At 39.8% G+C, this 23,310-nt stretch overlaps 2 protein-coding genes across 2 annotated transcripts; both read right to left on the bottom strand.

The window, feature by feature from the left end:
* Window positions 1-1,967: 1,967 nt before the first annotated feature.
* Window positions 1,968-7,998, bottom strand: LOC128366970 (dual specificity testis-specific protein kinase 1-like). The gene is made up of 7 exons (XM_053327731.1): window positions 7,981-7,998; window positions 5,960-6,081; window positions 4,771-4,887; window positions 4,127-4,217; window positions 3,473-3,556; window positions 2,217-2,303; window positions 1,968-2,078 (listed from the first exon to the last, which is right to left on the bottom strand). The coding sequence occupies exons 1-7, from the start codon at window positions 7,996-7,998 to the stop codon at window positions 1,968-1,970; spliced, it is 630 nt and encodes a 209-aa protein (XP_053183706.1).
* A 2,507-nt stretch (window positions 7,999-10,505) lies between these two features.
* On the bottom strand, window positions 10,506-19,999 carry LOC128366969 (GTPase IMAP family member 9-like). Its single transcript, XM_053327730.1, has 6 exons — window positions 19,955-19,999; window positions 19,512-19,674; window positions 18,296-18,367; window positions 17,257-17,314; window positions 17,024-17,142; window positions 10,506-11,497 (listed from the first exon to the last, which is right to left on the bottom strand). The coding sequence occupies exons 1-6, from the start codon at window positions 19,997-19,999 to the stop codon at window positions 10,506-10,508; spliced, it is 1,449 nt and encodes a 482-aa protein (XP_053183705.1).
* Between the last annotated feature and the right edge of the window lie 3,311 nt (window positions 20,000-23,310).

The following is a 23,310-nucleotide window of genomic DNA, read 5'->3' as shown; positions in this document are numbered from 1 at the left end:
TTTCACTTACAAGAAATGGCAGAAGAACTGCAGACAATGGGCTTCATTCAGTGCGTACACACAAAAATCTGTACTTAAACCATGTTTGACGCACAAATCTGAGATTCATCAATATGTTCTTACTTAATTTGTCTATACTCAGCAAACAAATGACCTCAGACCATAATACGCACAAATGATGGCAGGGCTGTAGTGCTCTATATGCCTTAATGATGGTAAGTTAAAACACCTTATTACAAAATGTACACTGAATACATTTGTGAGATATTTCATTTTTCCTAAAATCTTCATTTTTCTGAAGCAAATGACACACACACACACACACACACACACACACACACACACACACACACACACACACACACACACACACACACATTAAATCATTAACTTATTTATTTGTGAGGTCATTTGATAACTGTTCGTGTTTCATTAATGTTTTCTATTGCATCATCTGGGCTTACAAATTATATTCTTAGCCTAATTAATTCACTTTTGCAAGCAGCAATGCTATTTTCATTTAAATAAAAGTTTGTTTTGGTTGAATTGCACTCGTTAATTACAAAAGATACAAGAAATTACAGTTGTTGGTGGATATCATCACATTCTCCCTCATTCCTTGAACAATTCCTCTTTATGATAACTGTCCAATAATTGCTGCCAGTCTCTCATCCTGAGCTGTCAGATCTGGTGCTCCTTGTCTTCCTCCTGTTTGCCTATTTTTGTCTGGTTTATGGTTTTACTTGTGCCACTGTCCGACCCTCAGGGGACACAGTATTCACTGCTTCAGTTATTGCAGCATTAACATCGTCATTCTGGAGGACACTCTACAGTAAAGTGTGCCTTTTCTGGCTTCCACCTCTGACTCAATTATTTCAATTTCTGCTGTTGTGAAATTCTTCTGATTGTAACCTTTTGGGTCATCTCTAATAACTCAACTTCTTTCAACTTCTCTGTTCAGCACAGTGCTCTCTTCATGATGCACCAAACCGATGTCCTTACAGTATATAGAGAAATAGAGGCGTGGCAGTATGCTGATTGTAGATAGCAGACACGCGCCTGTCAATGAATGATTCTAATTCACTAACATACGCACGATGCTAAGAACAAAATTGGCCAGTATGCACGTGTCATGAATCCAGCAGTGATTTTTCACAAGCCCTTATTTTGTGCGTGGAGTAAGAACATTTCTGCGTACATATTTGTGAATGAGGCCGATGGCCTGCTACAATTGCCACTAAATTAATTGGTGCTTGTTATTTATGAGTTTTTATTTCACTATGACACTTTAAATGATAGAAATGTGATCACCTGTCACCTTTGAGGAAGTGTCTCCTGCCTTTCAGCAGTTTTGCCAACTGTCAGCCAATAAGTTCCTATTAGCAGAGTAGTCGAATCATTCTTGGATTCTTACCTGTATTTGTGCTTGATTTTCACTCTTCTTGTATAATTTTGATGTTTCACACAATGTACTGTAACTCTGCTGGTGTGGGGGCAGTATTAGATGTAACAAGGATATATGACAATAATTAGGATTTATTTTGCTATTTGTAGATTTTGTGAAAAATTAAATTAGATTCTTGTCAGAATTTTCATCAGAGGGACACTTTTTTCCCCCCGCAGGGACAAATACTTCTGGCCCAGATCATATTTCATGTCCTCTGCTTTATCATCTGTTCGTGAGGCCCTTTTTTAAAAAGGGGCTCTGGGTTATATTTAGTTTCAGGACCTTCACTGTTTCAGTTTTGTTCTCAGTGATGCACACTCCTCAGCTCATGTGTGTGAAATATGAAAAGAGAAAAGTCTGGACAGTGGTTATCAGTGGTTACATCACATCTGTACAGTTACTGTAAAATGACATGCACCCTCTGGATCATCAGAATCAAAGGTATAAAAAGTATCAAATCTACAAGTGACTATACTCAGAAATATGTGCTTTTAATTTAATGAAGTCAATAGAAAATCTTTTATTTGATCTTTTTACCAAGTGCAATGGACTTCTCTTCCTCTTCTCCTCTCTCCATGCTCTCCAGTGTGAAGACAATGTCAGAGAAGGAGGGGCGCCTCTCTGCACTCATCTGAAAAGAACATCATTCTAATTATTCTAATTCAATCATGAAACCTCAGAGAGATCCAACAGTTCATGATGATGTCAAAGAAGAGTGAAACTGTGTGAAACCCTGACTAACATAATAACAGTCATGAGTTACACTTACATTACAGCAGGTGACGGCGAGGCTTAAGAACGCTGGTGGACAATCACCAACCATGTTCTCAAATGTCTCCACATCCAGACCAAAGTCCTACACACACACACACACACACACACACACACACACACACACACACACACACACACACACACACACACCAGTAACATCAAGTATAAATAAACATATAGGCTTTAAACAAGTGTTGCACTTTATACAGTTATTCAGTTCATTCTTATGTTACAATAGGACTTCTTTCAAAGCTTTGTTTGATGTTTTAAATTGACACAACAAGGGGGGGCTAGCGAGCAGGCGATGGAGTAGGCAGCACAAGCAACATGCTCTGCTGAATTTCGGCTAAAAGTTCTTTTTTTAGGCACCTTACACCAACAGAAAACTAAGACACATCGTTCTGAGCTAAGTCTTTTTCAGTATATCATTTTTGTTGTGAAGCCGCAGCACGAATGGCCTACAATTAGCGAAAATACGAGTTCACCGGGGGAGCCAATGCGGCTGGGCCCAAAGCCTCATGCCCGAGTGAGTCACCACCCAGGTGCAACACACCTGAGCCTGATGACCAAATGGATGTCGCGGACCTGAAAGCAGAAATCCTCACGGATTTGAAAATGGACATAGCTATGCTGCTCAGGTCGGAACTCAAGACTGCTCTGGCCGAAGACTTTGAAAACATTAAACACGAGCTGCAGGCAGTAAAGACGGAGCTAGCAAACAACACCGCGGCGATTCGCTCCGACGTGGAGACGATGAAAACAACAGTGGCACACATGGAGCAGGGGCTTTCATCATGCTCAGATGACGTGACTACATTGCAAACAAAAGTGGGTAAACTCGAGACAGAGGTCGGCAATCTACGGGAGAAATGTCTTGATATCGAGAAGCCAAGATGGTAAACCCCGCGAAAGTCCACTACTACCAAGACTGCGCTGACATCCTCCGCCGCGCCAGGGAGTCCGGACTGCTCCGGTTCAAAGGGACCGACATCTCCATCTTCCCAGACTAGCCCCGAGCGTCGTGCAGGCCAGATCCGCCTTCAGCGAGGTGAGACGACTACTTCGTGGACGCGATGGTGTTAAATACGGTCTTCTCTATCCAGCACGGCTTCGGATCAATACATAAATGATGTAGAATACATCATCTAATTTGAAGATGACGTATGAGTGGCAGATCGTGAGATGGGATTACTGGTTGACAGTTACCCCCCTCCCACACACACACACACACACACACACACACACACCTACCTCTGTCCTGGGTAAGAAATCAGGATCAGCTTCAATCCGGGCAATGATCTCACACAGGATGATGCCGTATGCAAATACATCCACCTGAGCAGAGGACAGGAAGTGATGTCAGTTCTATCCTGGTTGTGTGTGTGTGTGTGTGTGTGTGTGTGTGTGTTACCTCTGACTGAGCACACACAGGTTGGAGCTCCAACATGATTTATTTATGTTACAAGTATAGAACTAAATGTAACACAGCACAGTTTATGTTCTGTGTGGAGAGAATTTAAACACAATTATAAGCTTGGGGGTAAAATACTGTTCAAATACTGTACTGTTGGTCCTCTGCAGTCTGCTGCTTTAATATCTACATTCTTCATCTGACTGGGAGTGAGTGGAATGGAACACACCTTGGAAACTATGAACATCCTGGTGATATTCAAGTGTGTTTACTTTAGTGGTAGAGCAGTTTAAATGTTTATATAATTACAGTATAAGAACAATATGTACTCAGTCAGTTAGACAGCAGTATACATCTTAAGTCTGCATGTACTACTGGTCACACAGGACTGTACTGAAATGGTTAAGGGTGTGTTTAGAGGTGTTATTTCTTCTTTCACAATATTAAAGTGTTGTTTTAATATTGCAGAAGACAATAAAAAGAAACAGTTTTACCTTCTCATCGTACAGCTCTCCTCTCAGAACTTCAGGAGCCATCCAATAGGGAGAGCCCACGATGGCCAGAGGCTGCTTCTCTGCACCATCACTGTGAAGAATGACACCAGTGAGAATTAGCTTTGATATTAATTATAATGTTAGACACACTCCATTATTGACTTATCATACAATCATGTAATTATCAACATCATCATATCTACATATGGACTTCTTGTACGATATTGTATGATACCGTTTATTGCGATTATTTTTGAGACAATATATCAGCTGATTAAAGCAGTTATAGAGACAGGCCTGCTTCATTAGGTAGAAATAGGACACAATGTACAATCCAATTCATTAGGATCCCCATTAGCTTTGTTAACAACAAACAATACATGAAATCACAGTATCAGTAAAGTAAAAAGGGTAAAACAAGCCGAATAGAAAGATCAGAAAAATGAATGTATAATTATACTGCATGATATTATATATTATATATTTAGGTAGGGGAGGGTAGGGTAAACTTTATTAAGCCTACGGTGACATTCAAAATGGACACAACAGTATTCTTGAATAAGTGATAACAAATAAAATCAAATAAAACAATACTAACTAAAACAATAGTGATGTAGAGTAGAGTGTGGATTCTCCCCACTGACCTGTAATCTGGGATCTTCTCTGCCAGGCCGAAGTCTCCCACCACAGCAGTGAACGCACCGTTGTCACAGCGAACCAGACAGTTCTGCACAGTAAAACAGTCAGTAAGTAGGTTACATCTACAAACACCTTAAAACACATCAAATACAAATAAACACATTTATTTGGTGAGACATGAGCTGGTTCAATCATTCTGTAACATGAGCAGGAACACTGTCTGACACACTGGTGTCAAACATACGGTCCACGGCCATATCTGGCCCACTGGATAGTAGGAAAAGTCATTTCAGTTTATCAATATAACACACTGCTATTCTCTCTGATTGTTGCTTGCTGTTCATAGTCAAGGCTTCTGATCTTCTCACTGACGTCCAACTCAAGATAATTGGCTTGTTAGTGGCCATGGCTGCAAAGCTTCAGTGTTGTATGTATATCATTTATAGGTTATTATGTAATGGTGATGGTGCAGATCAAGACCACCTCTTGAGGTCTCGATCCAGTCCATTTGGTGCAGACCTGAGTGTGATTGTTGCATTCTGACCGACCCAAACGAACTGAAACACGGAGTAAAACTAACTACGGTTCAATTAAAGTGCACTAAATGCTGTTGGTGGCATTTAGGCATATTAGGGCATTTTCACAACAACAAAGGCTCTTACATTTAACTCTTAACTTTCTAACACCATGATATTTTCAGCTTGTTTCCTGTTATTCATTTGCTTCGAGCCTCCTGTTTCCTGATTCGGTTGATAGGAGGCCAGATGTATCTAAGCAACAGTAAAACATACAGACCTTCGTAACTGGAGTACGTAAGAGGGAGCACATAACGCCCATCCTGGCATCCCTCCACTGGCTACCTGTGCACTTTAGAGTCCATTTTAAGATTCTTTTATTTGTTTTTAAATCTTTCAATGGTCTGGCCCCGCTCTACCTCTCTGAGCTCCTTCACCCCCACGCTCCTGCTCGGTGCCTCAGGTCAGCTGATCTGCTGCTCCTGGAGGTACCGAGGTCATTAATGTGTTTAGAAGAAAATGTTTGAATTCACTTTACACAGTCTTTAAGAAAAGTGAGAATATCATGCCATAATAGTGAAAATTACTGATCTAATCTCATTCAGTACTATAACAGCTTCAGGCAGCCTTATATGTTTAAAGTGTTTTTTAGATGCACAGTGTATACAAAGTGTCCTACCTGAGAATGTTGGGGTGGCAAAGTCTGTTCATGAGCTGCACTTCTCGTAGCATGTTAGCTTTGTTGCTGGCCAGCGTGTTCATTTTCAGTGCCATCACCTGACCTGTGATGCGATGCTGCACCTGGAAAACAACCAGGAAGGAGGTGAAAGATGAGAGTTGCATCTACTGATAACTATTAACACAGTCCAGATAAAATGAAGCATGGCAAGTACCAAAGTATCTGATTTATATACATATTATGCATCAACTCTGATTCCATATGAGCAGGCCCACATGGAATATACGCCAGCAGAATTCCGATGACACCTCCACAGATTTTCCGTAGATTTTGTAAACGATTTTTAATCCTGTGTACCTGTGTTAATTGCTTTTTTTTAATCTCTTATTGTATTCCAAATATAAGTAATACAATCAGTATCAGTATTTTTACATAATTATGTCTTTTCCTGTAAAATGTGTACAATATTCAAATGTTTGCTCATAATGTATTCATAGGCATTTAGAAAAATTCAGCCAATCAAACGTGACCACACTGGACATTAAACTGCACGTCACTATTTGTGGGTGGTGGTAGCTAACAGAGCAATATAGAGAGATAGATAGGAAGAGATGTGTGTTTGGATATCAGAACAATGTGACTGAGTTTTAACTCATTGAACAGTTTTGTTATATGATTTTATATGCCAAAAAAAAAAAAAAAAAACATTCTGCAAAATTCAGCAGATTTTCATTCTGGAAAATAAATAAATAATTAAAAAAGATGAACAACAAGATTCCTTCCTGGGAACACCATGCTGTTTTTATTTACTGGTTGCAGTGGGTTAGTAAGCTAGAGCAGCTCTGAGTGCAGCATTAGTGTCACACTACATGAACATGCTTGTGTGTGTCTGGACCGTTCATTGACTGGTCTTTTTTTTTTTTTGCCTGCAAAGTTCAGCCAGTGTCTGGACCCGTAGGTGATCTGTGTGGATTTCCCATCACCCCTCCTGATCTGCGCAAATCCATTTGGCCATTACTGAGCAGCAGACAGGAGGCACACACACACACACACACACACAGACACACACACGCTCACGCACACGCACACACACACACACACAGAGCACAGAGCATAGCGTTAACAGGCAAACAGACAGCTGAGTTTATCTTTAATAATGAACATAATAATCATTGATTAGTGCCAATTCAGTCAGTGGATCCAACACTGCTCTGTCTCAACACACTAGTTACGATGGTTTGGATGCAACTACATCCAAAGTAGGAGGGAGTTAGAAGCTCCGCCTCTAATTGATACGATACCTGACCTGTCAAGAGTTCATGAGTATCTTTATACATTTAAAAATCAATCCTATATAGGCATCATAGACATAGGCAGCCAATGTGATGATTCTTGTTGTTGAATTCTGTACAAGCTGCAGCCTATCAGTGGTTTTTCTGTAGTCTGAATAAAGTGTGTTATAATAATACAGGCAAGAATATTCAGAAGCATGAGTAGGACTGAGTATCATTTAAAAAATGACAATACCAGCACCAGTACCCACAGTACCCTTAAAGTGATACTGATACCAACTGAGTACTTCATTCAGTACCCATTACATATTTTGTGCACTTGTAACAGGCGAGTAGTATAGTCACACTTTTTTGAGTTTAGATGACATCTTGTCACATATCGCATTAAATTGAAGAATGCTTGTGTTGATTAGCTACAAGCAAGTCCACATTCAACCATTTTCTGAGTGTAAAAAGGATCGTTTGGTGGTATCGTTTTGACGTTTTGATACTATTAGAGTCCTGTTCCCATTAAGGAAGTTCCAGGTAAAAAATGCAGGAGGCGGGAACTTTACAGGAACATCCTCTCACTCAGTCCTCTCAGCTGTTGTGTCTCCATTGCAGACTAGGACCTTGATAGGACCCACTGGACTCTGGTGATGACCTAATCATTCTGCAACAGTTTGAGTACACCCAATCAGCACCTCAAGCCCCACCTAGGAATTTTTCGGGGCCACAATGAGTACATACCCCGAGGCAGAGACTCATTTTGCCCCTTCAAAAGTTCCAGGAGATTGTCCTTCAGGGGTGGTTCCTGCTATGGAGACGTGCCAACGGTCACGTCCCCGTAAAATTACCCTGAAGTTCCTGCAGTGGAAACAGCCCTTTGGTATTGGTTGATTTTGGTCGATACCTTATAGGTATCAAGTACTGATAACCAACCCTAAGCATGAGTCATCTTTTTGGCATCGTTCAGTAAGGTAGTGTCTAACTTGAGCAATTTCATTTCTAGAAAGTCCCTCCATTTACTGTGTGTTCGTACACACAAAAATCTGTCCTTAAACCATGCCTACGAATGTTTGACGCACAAATCTGAGATTCATCAATATGTTCTTACTTAAATTTGTCTATACTCAGCAAACAAATGTCCTCAGACCATAATACGCACAAATGATGGCAGGGCTGTAGTGCTCTATATGCCTTAATGATGGTAAGTTAAAACACCTTATTACAAAATGTACACTGAATACATTTGTGAGATATTTCATTTTTCCTAAAATCTTCATTTTTCTGAAGCAAATGACACACACACACACACACACACACACACACACACACACACACACACACACACACACACACACACACACACACACACACACACACACACACACACATTAAATCATTAACTTATTTATTTGTGAGGTCATTTGATAACTGTTCGTGTTTCATTAATGTTTTCTATTGCATCATCTGGGCTTACAAATTATATTCTTAGCCTAATTAATTCACTTTTGCAAGCAGCAATGCTATTTTCATTTAAATAAAAGTTTGTTTTGATTGAATTGCACTCGTTAATTACAAAAGATACAAGAAATTACAGTTGTTGGTGGATATCATCACATTCTCCCTCATTCCTTGAACAATTCCTCTTTATGATAACTGTCCAATAATTGCTGCCAGTCTCTCATCCTGAGCTGTCAGATCTGGTGCTCCTTGTCTTCCTCCTGTTTGCCTATTTTTGTCTGGTTTATGGTTTTACTTGTGCCACTGTCCGACCCTCAGGGGACACAGTATTCACTGCTTCAGTTATTGCAGCATTAACATCGTCATTCTGGAGGACACTCTACAGTAAAGTGTGCCTTTTCTGGCTTCCACCTCTGACTCAATTATTTCAATTTCTGCTGTTGTGAAATTCTTCTGATTGTAACCTTTTGGGTCATCTCTAATAACTCAACTTCTTTCAACTTCTCTGTTCAGCACAGTGCTCTCTTCATGATGCACCAAACCGATGTCCTTACAGTATATAGAGAAATAGAGGCGTGGCAGTATGCTGATTGTAGATAGCAGACACGCGCCTGTCAATGAATGATTCTAATTCACTAACATACGCACGATGCTAAGAACAAAATTGGCCAGTATGCACGTGTCATGAATCCAGCAGTGATTTTTCACAAGCCCTTATTTCGTGCGTGGAGTAAGAACATTTCTGCGTACGTATTTGTGAATGAGGCCGATGGCCTGCTACAATTGCCACTAAATTAATTGGTGCTTGTTATTTATGAGTTTTTATTTCATTATGACACTTTAAATGATAGAAATGTGATCACCTGTCACCTTTGAGGAAGTGTCTCCTGCCTTTCAGCAGTTTTGCCAACTGTCAGCCAATAAGTTCCTATTAGCAGAGTAGTCGAATCATTCTTGGATTCTTACCTGTATTTGTGCTTGATTTTCACTCTTCTTGTATAATTTTGATGTTTCACACAATGTAACTGAGCTCAGACCAACACATTTTGCACTACAAGCCTAAGAGAGCCAGAAATGAGACCACATTAGACTAAGTCCACATGACCAGTTTTCACAAATAGAACATCTATACATGTTTTAATGAGTGTGTGGAGTCCTCTTGTTAATCTGGTGGATATTATTACTTACTTACTTTGTAATCAGCAGCACAGAAGCATGAAAGTGAAGTTATATTTCATAAATATTGTTAATTTAAATATTTTTGTATCAAAGAGCACGTTAAAATATGTTATGTGTCACAGTCTGGCTGTATTATCATATACAGTGAATGTGTCCTAGATATGACATTAATGAGTTATCTACTGTATAAATACATTCATTTGCAGTGCTTGTTATTTAACTGTATACTTGTTGTGACTGTATAACTAATATAAGACTAACTGTCCATCAGCTATAGAGCAGAGCACCTCCTCAGTGTACCATTAGTGTTTTATTCACATGTATTTATGCATGTAGCTCGTTGCTCAAAAAAGAACGTGTGCCCCTTCTCCAAATTCATACTTTTTACATCTTTTTGAAATATTTCTCTTTTTCTAGTTCATTTTATTCTACTCTTTTTATTCACATGATTATTTCATTCAGACTTTTGCTAACCTGAGAGGCCAACAGTGTTCATATGGTAAAAGATGAGAGATGCATGTTGGTGCTAAAATGTATGAATAATGATAGGAAGAAATTTGAATTTAAAGATTGTTTATTTCACATCAGTTGAGTAGCACATAAATACAAAGTATAACAGAATAACCAAATCAGAGAATTGTACAATCATTGTTGTCCTGCAGCTGTCTTTGCCTTCTCAGTCTTTCTCTTTCCTCTTCCAGTTCTCTTTCACGTTCTTCCTCTAAATGTCTCTGCATATTTGCAATTTCTCTCTCTCTCTCCTCTCTCTCTCTCTCCCTTGCGGCTTCTCTTTCCTGCCTCTCTCTCTCCCTCTCCCTTTCCCTCTCCTCCCTTTCCCTCCTTCTTTCCTCCTCTCTCTCTCTCATCTCCCTCTCTCTCTCAGCCTGGAGTCGGGCATGCATTCTCTCCATCTGTTTCTCATATTTTTCCTGTATTTTCCTCTCCAGTTCTTGTTTTCTGCGTATTTCTTCTTCTTTTTCGTAGAGGATGCGTCGTTTCTCCTCTTCGACTGCCCTCTCAGCGTCTTGGAACATCTGGTTGGTGTAGTGGCTTCCTCCGTTCTTCTGGACTATGTTTCTGATCTTCTGGAGCAGCTCAGTGACCTGAGCTCCATCTTTCAGCTCATTATTGAAGACATGATACTGGCCGTTACATCTGGCTATAAGTTCCTGTATGTCTGAACTTTCACCCAAGAACTCTTCAATAGGGGTACCTTTAAGAAGATCACCACCAGTAAAGAGCACCATGCTGTATCTGTCTGCAGCCTGACCAAAGATTTCTTGAATCTTCTGCACCGTCTTCATTTCTTCTTCAGTGTATCTTCCCAGTCTGATGACCACCAGGAAGACATGGGGTCCAGGAGCAGCATAAGTGATGCACTGGGTCACATCTTTAGTTGTTCTATCCATGCCAAACCTGGTGTCAAACAAGCCTGGGGTGTCAATAACAGCAACCTGTTGTCCAAACACCTCACCTCTGTCCTTAGAACAGTCTACAGTCATAGACTTAGCACTGAACTTTGATTCAAAGCATCGTCTTCCCAGGATGGTGTTTCCAGAGGCACTCTTTCCAACTCCAGTCTTCCCCACCATCACTATCCTCAGCTCCTCGTGATTTTGTCCTGAATGGAAGAATAAATAACATTTTATTACATGAGATTCTTGTTATTCAAAAGCTTTCATTTTTATTAATTTCTGTGCATAACAAAGTGATCTCTTGCATATCGAGTCCAACATATTCCTTCATCTGTTTTTAATTTCAAAAGTAAGGGGCAGTTGGGGGGGAGCTCACCGGTAAGCGCCTTGTCGCTGGGGTAAGAAAACTTTTGTTTTCAATGGGCTAGTTCCCCTAATCTCCTGGACATTTATATATCCTGGATATATAAACAACACGCAAGTGACATACTGTAGGAAACATGATAACGGAAACGCTAACCCTTTTCAAAATAAAAGTTCGTACTTCGATCTACTTGCATTCTTCCAAAAATGTATAATGCCCTGTTCATATTATAGCGCAACAACTAGCCCATTGAAAACAACACAAGTTTTCTTACCTTAGTCAAGCAACTAAAAGATGTTGAAGAAGATGGGCATTATTGTCTGCACTCTCTTCAAATGTATTGTGGCTAGAATGATAGCCTGCTGCATTCAACAAAGCGCACATTGACAGGAAATGCTTTTGAATTAAAAATGGCCCGATTAAATTAATTTGAATTAACTGAATATTCTCCCTCTTTTGAATTAAATAAACAGAATTCTTATGTTTCATTTAACTATAATGAGTGGATTTTATTATTAACATTTATTAACATTTGTATTTGAAATTTAATTAAATAACTGCCACAAAATCAAAGACATACTTATATTGAATATATTTGACCTAATACATTCATTAAAATCTACATGACGATGAAGTTAATAGTACTCAAATAGTGCTGTTGTCAAGATACATCTTGGAGTGTATCTTGACAACAGCACAGTAATATCACAATGACTTACCATAGGAGTAGTAATGGCTGGCCATGTTACAGAGTGCAGATGCCAGAACTGGTGAATGAAGTTCAGTCTCTCTGCTGCTGCTCTGTTCTTTATGTCTCCTAGCAGCAAACCACACCTACTGTTACTGTACTGTGAACATCACAGTGAAACTAAAACTGAATCCTGGCCTGTTCAGTTAAAACTGTTCAGTTTTCACAATTTGAATGTCTAAATGTACGGTCATCATGCATACACTTCTCTTTCTACTTTGACTTCACTTCCATTTGTGTATTTCTATACTCATTACCAGAGTATATGTAACCATGCAACTAAAGACTAAAATAATGTGCCGGCATCTTACTGAGATTTTGATTCTAATTCATTAATAACAATGTAATCTTTACATTGTAAGCAAAACACCATCAATAAAATGTAAGAGATGACCCTAAAGATAAAATTAATCACATGCAACTATTTTTAGTCGCAGTATGACCATTTTTCTCATAATCAGCTTCATTTAATACTTTTTCAAATCAGTTCCTAATCTCATGGAGGGTAGGCTACCACTGTCTTGATAACCTTATAGTTGGTATCAAATGATATAGTCCTTTCTAGAACATCTACTGAAAATTAATAGAAAAGTATTCAAAAATTGTTAACCAAATAAAGTGTTACCCAAACATTAATTAAATAATTTATTCAATTATTTATATATAATTAATTAATTCAGTTCTTTTCATTTCCAACTTGAATACAGTTCTTGAACATCACAGTCAGGTTGATTTATTTGTGTAGATTCTTCATGCTGAAGATCAGCCTTGATTTGATCTATCCTCCCTGTCTGCATATCTAGGATGCTCCACATTTACTCCTGACTGCAACCACTGCTCACCCCTCCCTCCACCATTTACAAGAAAAGGCAGCATTTCTTTCCAACTGCATGATGAACTACACTACACATGTGTTCCCCCTATGGACAGAAAATAGAACTGCATTTGTTCTGTTACTAAAATGTTCTCTGTCACTATAAACAGAACTGTGTCCAGACTGAGAGCGTATGAGTGTGACCAGCCTGATGTTGTGTGATGATGAGGTTTCATAAATGAGCTCTTAACCAGCAGTTTAACTGCTGGCTTTGATGTAAAACAGATAGGAGCTGCAGGGAACTTGCTGCAGAGCTGGTGACAGTTATGAACATGGGTAGGAAAGTTCAGTGACAGGACATATCTGAAACAGCGGCCTCTACACTGTCTACCTTTGTGAAGTTAAAGGTTACTGCAGCTGCTGAGCTGATGATTTCTATAAATGAGGGCAGGTCACATCTGTATGCACACTGCACAGTGATTAGCAGGATGGGCAAGACTGAGGTCTAGTTCCACAAGTATTTTCCTCATTCTCTCGTCCTCCTGATTTTAGTGGGAGCCTCCTTATTTTAAATCCTATCTTTCACTCTGCTTCCAATCGGTAATTTCTTCCATTAATCACCTGATTTCATTGTAATACAAATCAAATGGGTGTCTGTTTCAGGTATGTGTTGTTGTACCACAGTCCTAAGCAGTGGATGGACACTGTGGGCAAAGCAGCTTAAAATATTCTACAATATATATATATATATATATATATATATATATATATATATATGTATATATATATATATATAATGCTTGCTTGAAGTAATTATTCACATGTGATGGTTTTGTTGTACTTGCAGTCATGAGCATTGTTGACTTGAGTTAAATGTTGTCTTCTACTTCATGTATGGAATCAGAGTGGTAATGAAGAGTTTTAAACAAGACACATTGAAAACTGATTTGCTATTTACTATTTTATAAAATCTGTTTTCTCAGCCCCACAATTTTTAACTTCTGCTGGTCATTAGTGACGCACATGACCAAGTTTTAAGATCAGTGATTAACTTCTTCTTGCTGAACTGTTGTAGTTACATTCCAGGGCCTTTGACTTTTTCAATCAAAGAAGAGAGTTTCATGCTAGATGGTGTTCAAACTGTGAGTCATGTAATGCCATCTATAAGAATCGAAGCTTGATAAGCGCAGTTTCAGGAGCGGGAACACACACCAATTACACCCCTTCCGGCTCCTATATAAACAGACCTAACAGCTTCCACGCCAAGTGTAAGGCTTCAGTTTGCCACACACTGGTAGTATTGTAATAAACCTTGTAAACCGGGCAGGCAAATACTGCCACCACCTGGAATTAACCAGTAAAGGTTTTTGTCAGAGGATTTAGTTACCCACACACACACACAGGACACAGGAAGCAGTTATATAGACAATTACAAAACTTTATTTCCTTTTCAATAATAATAATTTAAGGCACAGGAGTACCGGCTGAGACAGGTAACAGTAGGCCAAATAGCCAGGACATAAAATGCACAACACTCAACTCAGTTCACACCACAAAAGGGCTACATAGACAATAGACTAGCTTACACCACACACTGCTTTTAAATCACAGCACTGCACACTCTTATAAAGAAGTACACCACAGCACGCTTCAATTGATGCCTCCCTCACTGCAACTTAGTGAGCTATGTATGTTTCATTCCCTCCCCTGACTATCATCCCCCGTCACCAAAACCTGCCGGCTCCCTGAGCAATTTAGAATAGGCTAACACAATTAAGACTACAAATAAAACAACAATAAACGGACATTAAATATGCAATCTAATATACTCAACTCGCCCACTGGCGAGGACCCCCCCCCCGGTCTTCGCTTGATGCGCCATCCGACTCCCCGGGGGAACAACACTTCGTCGGGCGGCGGGCACCAGGTTACACACAGTCACCGCAGCACCGCTGATGAAGTGATGGGGGAATGGCTGTGGAAAACGGCGGCTAGCAGCCCTGTTAAAGCCCCGGCCCTGGCTACCTAAAGGAGGCAACTGGCCTCCCCTCCTCACCCAGGTTCAGCTCCCCTACCTTCCTATCTTCACGCCGGCAGCCCTAACCAACTGTGAGCGCCCCTCCCCAGCCCAAAGGGTACCAGCCGCCAAACAAACAAGACGTCCACACAGCTCACCTCTCCTCACAGATTGAACCCCTTTTCTACATCTCAGTTCTCTGCCTAGCGTCCCACAGGTGTGTCCAATAGTCCATAATTAGTCTTTTTGCAGCGAAACAGCTCCACCTGCTGTCTCACTACAGTACCTTGGCTGTTGTTATATGCAGGGAGCAGCAGAAGCAGAACGAACCACAGTTCACAAACACTCATGATGGTCAAGAGGTCTGATCAACAGTCTGAGTGCTGCTGTCACTGAAGAGTTTAATATACTGAAGAGAGAAACTGATCTTTAAATACCTAAAACCTAGAGGCCTGTGCATGAGATGAAGACAGTGAGCACCTGAAACATGGACACTACGTCTGACAGCATTAGCTGCTAGCTCAGCTGCGAGCTCGGTGGCTAACTCGGCTGCTAGCTGGGCGGCTAACTCAACTGCTAGCTGGGCGGCTAACTCGACTGCTAGCTCGGCGGCTAACTCGGCTGCTAGCTCAGTGGCTAACCACCCTGCCAAATTTGAATGAGTAAAAAAATCGCCAAATATATGAAATTAGGCTTCAAAGTTGTGTAAAACTTTTTCTCTGCTACCAAACGCTGTGGGCGTTCCCACCGAGTCCGCCGAAGCCCCGCCCCCTACCTGTCAATCAAAGTCACCACCTCTTCCCGAAACATGGACGCTACGTCTGAGAGCTTTCTGCTGCTAGCTCAGCCGCTAGCTTAGCGGCTAGCTCGGCGGCTAACTCGGCTGCTAGCTCGGTGGCTAACTCCGCTGCTAGCTCAGCTATCTGACTAACTGTAGACTGTAGTAGCAGTAGTGTGTGCTGAATGTATTTATACCTCTACAGCAGCAGGGGCGGGTTTATGCTAATCACTAAATCCTGAACACAGAAATCTTGAAACATAGTTTGTGAAGCCTAGCTCCACAGTTCAAATCTAAATGGTTGACAATGGATCACAAGTATACAGTCCTGACTATTATGGTCATATTCCAATAAGTTATGATCAGTATTGTACAATTTGTGACCCTAAGATCAAAAGTCTTCTCTCTGTATAGTTTCTACTACAGTATTTAGCACAAACTAAGAGAATCAGGAAATGACCTCAGATTTTGTGATGTTTTCCAGAAAGGATCTGAGATACATGACTCATAACAAAGAAGGAGTTATGTGTTACATTCTTTATTGTATTTGTTGATTTTGTGGTCCATTACAACAGTTTGACACAGAGCATTTCTAAACAAACTGGTCAAACTCAGTCATGAGTAGCAAGAAAGAAGAAGTGGAGAAGTGGAGGTTATATGTTGTTAGCTTTTAGAAAATATCAATCATATGTGACTTTGAGCTATGAGCCAAATATAACAGCATGTAAGCACAAATCACAATGCCAGTAACTGCACTAAGACCCTGAGCTGTATTAGACTCAGACCACCACCCATTAAACACGTCTTATGACCAAGAAGTGAATCTACACAGGAAGTAGTTTGGTTTCTAGCAGTGTGATGATGATAAAGATAGAGAGGTGAGAGCTTTTCTTTCTCTTTTAAGTCAGAAATAAAAAAGTTATCACAGTATCAAAAAAAACCCTCTGATCCTGCAATCTCAATATTCAGGTAGACGATATCAGTTACATGTTTATGTTCTCTTGAATTTACTTTTGAGTGTTTTCATAGATTTCTGCGTCATGTTGATGGTGTACTGAGGAGACAGTTTGGTAGACATCATTTGTTGGCTGCTGAAGGCTTGTGTAGAGCTCATCTGGGTCATTGTGCTCCTATAAAAACAGATTATGTTGAACTCTGGTTGAAACACGGAGTCATTAGTGAAACATCTGCTTTTCAAGGTTCAAACACACTAAAACACTCTGATCAGAAAGTACATGACTCACCAACGGCCTGGGAGTTTCACACGCAGGTAATCCAGATGTGTCTGTTCTTGAACTGTTTCTTTGAATAAGATCAAATATCAGAGTTAGTGACACACCAAATACACACACACACACACACACACACACACACACACACACACACACACACACACACACACACACACACACACCAGGCATTCTGTGCTTTCCAACAAAACCATTTAAAAGGTTTAAAGCTCTTAAGTCAGATTTTTTTTCACCTCCAATTAAATTTTTCTGAAGATAAATCCAAAAACAATTCCAGTAACAAAGATCAATAAATGCAGTAACACAACAACTTATTCCTGCTGCCAAACAGGTAGAAACCAGGCGGGGAGTTCCTTTCCTCTGAAATGAAGCCAACCAGGAAGTAACTTAGAGCTGCATTCTATCAAAAGGCCACCAGGGGGCGACCGTCTCTATACAAGTCAATGGAGCAGTAACTTAGAGCTGCATTCTATCAAAAGGCCACCAGGGGGCGACCGTCTCTATACAAGTCAATGGAGAAGTAACTTAGAGCTGCATTCTAGCAAAAGGCCACCAGGGGGCGACCGTCTCTATACAAGTCAATGGAGAAGTAACTTAGAGCTGCATTCTAGCAAAAGGCCACCAGGGCCCGACCGTCTCTATACAAGTCAATGGAGAATTCACCAACTTCTCACTTGATTTCTAACCTCAGTAAACGTTTTCAAAATGTGTTTATGGTCTCAATCGCTAGTTTAAAGCCTTCTTCAATGCAGTCTGATGTTCATTTGGGACATTTTGGCCTCCCTGATTTTATATGTGACGATAAAGCAGGATATGCATTAGGGCGTGGCTACGTCTTGATTGACAGGTTGATTGACCAATATCCGCGAAAAAAATAAATAAATAAATAAAAAATAAATAAAAAAAAGAAAAATATAAAATATGACTATTAAAGTCTCTCACCTGTTATTATTTCTTCTGTGGATACATTTCAGGATAAGTCCAGTTATGATGATGAATACAACTCCAGTTATGATGATTAATACAATCATACCAACAGCAGGACTGGTAAAACCGGGAATTGGTGTTTCTCTGGACTCGTGAGCTTCTTCATCCTCTTCATTCTCTAAAAAACAAAAACTACTTGTCAGATAAATGTCACTGGAATTTTTTCTAATTGCAAAACAAAAAAAGATAAGATGCTTCTGTAATATTTGATTGTTGAAATCTGCAAGTCATTACTAATAAATGACCACGACATAGACCAAAACCAATGCAGGGTGTTACTGTGAGTAGGCCTGTCACGATAACAAATTTTGCTGGACGTTAAATTGTCTCAGAAATTATTGCGATAAGCGATAATATTGTCGTTCTGAGATAATTTTCATCTAATACAAATGACTTACTTTAACGAATTTCGTTAGTTTATATAATGCAGATTTGTAAAATATTACTTTTATGAGGGTCACAGTCACAGACTGTAGAAACTTAGCATTTCATAATTGTGGTAGCAGCGGTGCAGCAGATGTAATGAAGTCCACGCAGCACGCTGGATGCAAACTAATAATAAGCCTATAGCCTATTCATTATAATGTCCATGGACATAAATTGAGTTCTTTTGCCTTAATAATGACAAAATAATACACAATAAATGGTTGGATTGGGAATAATGCGTGCAATCGCCGATGGACACCCCCCGATCGACCAACCCTACTACCGGTTATTCTACAGGTCTATAGGCTACTATGAAATAAAAAATAAAAACTCTTTAAATATTTTATTAGCCGTACTCGAACTGGCAACTAGCTTTCTCTCTGCCTAGTGCCTACCGGTATACTTCTCAGCTGCACTCTGTGGTAGGCTACGCCAGGAGTCCCGCCTCCCCACACACCATGCGACTGACAAGTGACTGACATGGGGGTTCACTCATCGCTAGGACCCGAGAGAGAGAGACGAGGAAAACAAACAAGCATGCAAATGGAATTTATCGCGGCCAGAAAAATTATCAAGCTAATTTTAATTATCATGCGATTAATTGATTTATTGAATATCACGACAGGCCTATGATTAATAAATGCAATTAGATGTGATTGGGTGAGCATACATTTATTGTAGCTCTGAAACAGCTGGGCCAATCACTGTGAAGAGTGATAATATTTGCTCAAAAGATGGAAAGAAGCATCTTCTTGCACTGCTGAAAAATAGGGCCAATGTTGTATTTGGTGGTCAACTTATTTCTAGTAGTCTGAACTGGCAGCCATAATACTCACGGTCCTCTGGTGTTCTTTTGGTAGCATTGGTACTCCAGTTGCTCCAGTAACCGTGGCCTTCTTGAGCATTTTTGCAGCGCACTTGAGTGACATAGACTGTGTCTGGTCGAAGCTTCTTGAGTCTGAAGGACTGGATGTCCTTAGCAGTGTCCACAAGAGGTACCTGAAGGATTCATTGATTTAGTCAACTGATACTTACAGAAAAGACACACTGATTACATTTAAGTTATGATCCTTAAGACTTCAGTCCTGGTTGATGTGATGACACATGTGGTTACTGAGGAAGCAGCTACTCAACAAGTGAGCTGGTGTCTGTGTTTATAGAGCAGCCACATAGTGAGCTCAAAGGATTCACCCCCTCCCCTTGTAAACAAATGTTTACAGCAATATCACTAGCTCCAAGAGGCTTTGGGTCAGGAGAGCTTTATGCTAAATGCCAAAACATCGTACTTTAACAGCCTACAACTGATGGTACAGGGGATATCCATCGTTTTCCAGGTATTGGGTCATAAATCAAAGTATTGGACCAATGAAAGCTGATGACTGTAATAGATGAAAAATCCTGGCATAATCAAAGTCATTACAATTCATCCTGAGCAGAATATGGATGGTACACCATCTAAAAGTTGTGGAGGAGTTTCAGTCTAAACAACAAATGTCAAACCTCCTGGTGATACTAGAGGAAACTACATCACTTAGACTGATGATGTAACAAGCCTAAACTGTAAATAACCGAGATTCAGCAACACAGATGAACCATCTAGATACAGTATATAATAATATTATAATAGCCATAGTTGAGTCACTGTTTCAGTGCCAGCTTCATGTTATTATGGATGCTGCATTAAGGTCATTATTTCCATTTCACACCACTAGTGAAGAATGAGATTGTAATGAGAATGAGACTCAGGCATACTTACATAAGTCCAATTCTGAGATCCATTTGGGCAGAATCTGATTTCATATGTCAATTTCATATGTTCTTTAGCAATAGGTTGAGTCCAGTTTATAAGCAGGGAGGTAGGAAAACTTTTTTCTGAAATGACTTTGACATCTGATGGAGGGTTTGTTTTAACTGCAACAAGACACAAACTTGCAAGATGGTGATGATCATATTGCATAAACACACTTCAACACATAACAACAGAGCCAGCATTGTGACTAATGTTTTAAACCAGACTAGATCAAAATAAGCAGACATCAAATGGCAACGCGGTGTAAACCTTATGTATGCTATTCTACAACGTTTAACTTACCAAACCAGCCGGCATCTTCTCTAAGATGCTCAGACTCCACTTTTCCCAGTCCATTCTTTGCCTCCACCCAGATTTCCAGGGGTATATGATCAGGGAAAATCTCCAGAGTCACTTGGGCACTGTTTTTATATGTTGACGTATTAAAGGTCTGAGGGCTGCTGAAAAGAGATTTAAATATATTTAGAAGAATAACAGGAAGGCCTACACCAACAATACACACACTTGGAAGTGTTTGAATTTAAAGAGTTTCATATTTATTTTTATTTCTAATTATGTGGTTTTATTTTTTGTCATATTCCAAGTTTACAGCTTTTCTCATTACATGCTCACAGAATGCTGTTCAATCCAATGATCTGACCTCTATCATGGCATGAATAGCTGACAAACATGAGCCCCTCTCAGATATTCAATCTGTAATACTGCTGGCTCATCTATCTATTAATGAGGAGCAAACATGATGGCTTGAAATAATACCATCCAAGACTGATGGTTTATTAACCATAACATAAATACTGTTGCTTGTTATATAGTTCAACAGTGCCACATCATAGCAACAAAAAAAAGACAACATATTAAGTTATGTCTCTTAATTCCAATATATATTCATATGTTATCAACAGGGATACTAGGTCAAAAACATTAATATTGTTATTATTTATATTCCGATGCAGTCCATATACTGTAGGCTACTCAGTCAGCTGTTTTGTAGGACAACACCAGTCAAAAAGTTGGACACTCCAGCGTGAAGCTGGTTAAAAGTCTGCATCGACCTAAGCAGCCGTTTTAATGCATTAGAGACCCAGCAAATAGTAACTGACATGGCAACGGAAGTTTTACACTTTACAATAGTACATAGTATATAGTCAACTATACTATAATATTATCATCGCTTGCCAGGATACCAGGATGGAATACAAGATCTCTCGCCTGGCTCTCCAGTGCATCTATGCCGCCCCCCATGTGGTCGAATCAGTACTGGCCAATCATAAATCAACCTTTATTCAGGCTATTGATGTTCTGTATAAGCTTCACATAAACCACCAGATGTGGTCTGACTGATGTTGTGCTTGCATTTATCCATCTAATGGTAGCCCCAGGTGGAGAAGCTACCATGTGAGAGAAATAGACCACATGCAGACTAATGGAAATGTTGCAAATGTTGTTGTTTCTAATCCAGTCATATTGTCGGTGTGATTTTAACAGTCACACAGTCAAGTCCCTTAACATGACACTCAGAAACAACTAATGATAAGCCATAGCACACACATCAAACTAGCTACTTTAATAGACAGATTAAAGTCTGTGTAAAGTAAGAATAAATATGTGTTCTGAGTTTGACATACCACAGAAAAGTGTGTTGTTAACCACCCTGCCAAATTTGAATGATACCTACCAAGTGTCACCTGTCAATCAAAGTCACCACCTCTACCAGAAACATGGATGTTATGTCTGAGAGCTTTCTGCTGCTAACTCAGCTGCTAACTCAGCTGCTAGCTCAGCGGCTAACTCAGCTAACTGGCTAACTGTAGACTGTAGTAGTAGTAGTGTGCGCTGAATGTATTACTCTACAGCAGCAGGGGCGGGTTTATGCTAATCACCGCCGCGTTACATCCTGAACACAGAAATGTTGGAACACAGTTTGTGAAGCCTAGCTCCACAATTCAAATCTAAATGGTTGAAATGCTTTTTACTCCTTTTTTAGAAATACATTTATGACACATTTAATGTGTTTAGAAGAAAATGTCTGAATTCACTTTACACGATCTTTAACTTCAAATAAAATATCAAAGTTAAAGTCAAATATCAGAGTTTGGTTGATTTCACAGTGAATGAACCAAAAACAGATGTTGCCAAAGTTTAGTTATAATGTAACTTTCACACAAATGTTGCTGGAATGCATAACCATCCAGGGGTGTACTCACGTGATGACTTTAACATGCAGTGTGTATGTTGTAGTCAAACGGCTGTCACGTCCTGGTTCCCACGAACAGCTGATGTTTCGAGAGATGACTGTTTTGTCCTGAACAGCTATACAAGACAGATTCTCAGGCTTCTCTGGAGGATCTGACATTGGGACAAACAGACAGACATCTTATTACTTACTTATTACTATTTTTAAACCATGTGACCTTACCTTCCAATGACAAATGCAGGGGTCAATATTATGTCCATTAGTTTATGTAAGGGTTTGTTGAGGGGGAACTGAATATTAGATGACTTGGGATATTGTGGTTTGCAGTGAATAACAACATTAACACACCATCAAAAGATCTTTTGGCTCTGTATGCAAACTGGTAATGACTTCATAACCATGGATGTTAGAACTATCAGTCTAAAGTCAATGTAACAGTGTAATGGTGGAGTAGAGCTGGGCTGATGCTGTCTGGGCCTGCAGAATACTGATGCAGAAACCAGTTTGTAACAATAAGAATGGGTCAACATGATCTACTGCTAGCAACAGTAGCATTGTAGCTTGCAGGTGGACAATGTTTTTCCACAGTATTGTCATTATGCCCTTTGTATGATAACATTTCCCTCAGTTT

The sequence above is a fragment of the Scomber japonicus genome, chromosome 10 (genome assembly GCF_027409825.1).
Source record: "Scomber japonicus isolate fScoJap1 chromosome 10, fScoJap1.pri, whole genome shotgun sequence".
NCBI lineage: Eukaryota > Metazoa > Chordata > Actinopteri > Scombriformes > Scombridae > Scomber > Scomber japonicus.
Note: the sequence above shows the minus strand (reverse complement) of the source record. Positions and strands in the feature narration are given on the sequence as shown.

Excerpts from the sequence above, each read along its gene's own strand:
- LOC128366970 (XM_053327731.1), bottom strand. Across the intron at positions 4,888-5,959 it reads TGCCACCCCAACATTCTCAG|ATGTAACCTACTTACTGACT; the intron begins GTAGGACACTTT and ends AGGTGTTTGTAG. Across the intron at positions 4,218-4,770 it reads GAGAAGATCCCAGATTACAG|TGATGGTGCAGAGAAGCAGC; the intron begins GTCAGTGGGGAG and ends CATTCTTCACAG.
- LOC128366969 (XM_053327730.1), bottom strand. The coding sequence starts at position 19,999 with ATGGATATCCCCTGTACCATCAGTTGTAGGCTGTTAAAGTACGAT. Across the intron at positions 19,675-19,954 it reads GTAGGCTGTTAAAGTACGAT|GTACCTCTTGTGGACACTGC; the intron begins GTTTTGGCATTT and ends TGAATCCTTCAG. Across the intron at positions 18,368-19,511 it reads CAAAAGAACACCAGAGGACC|AGAATGAAGAGGATGAAGAA; the intron begins GTGAGTATTATG and ends TTTGTTTTTTAG.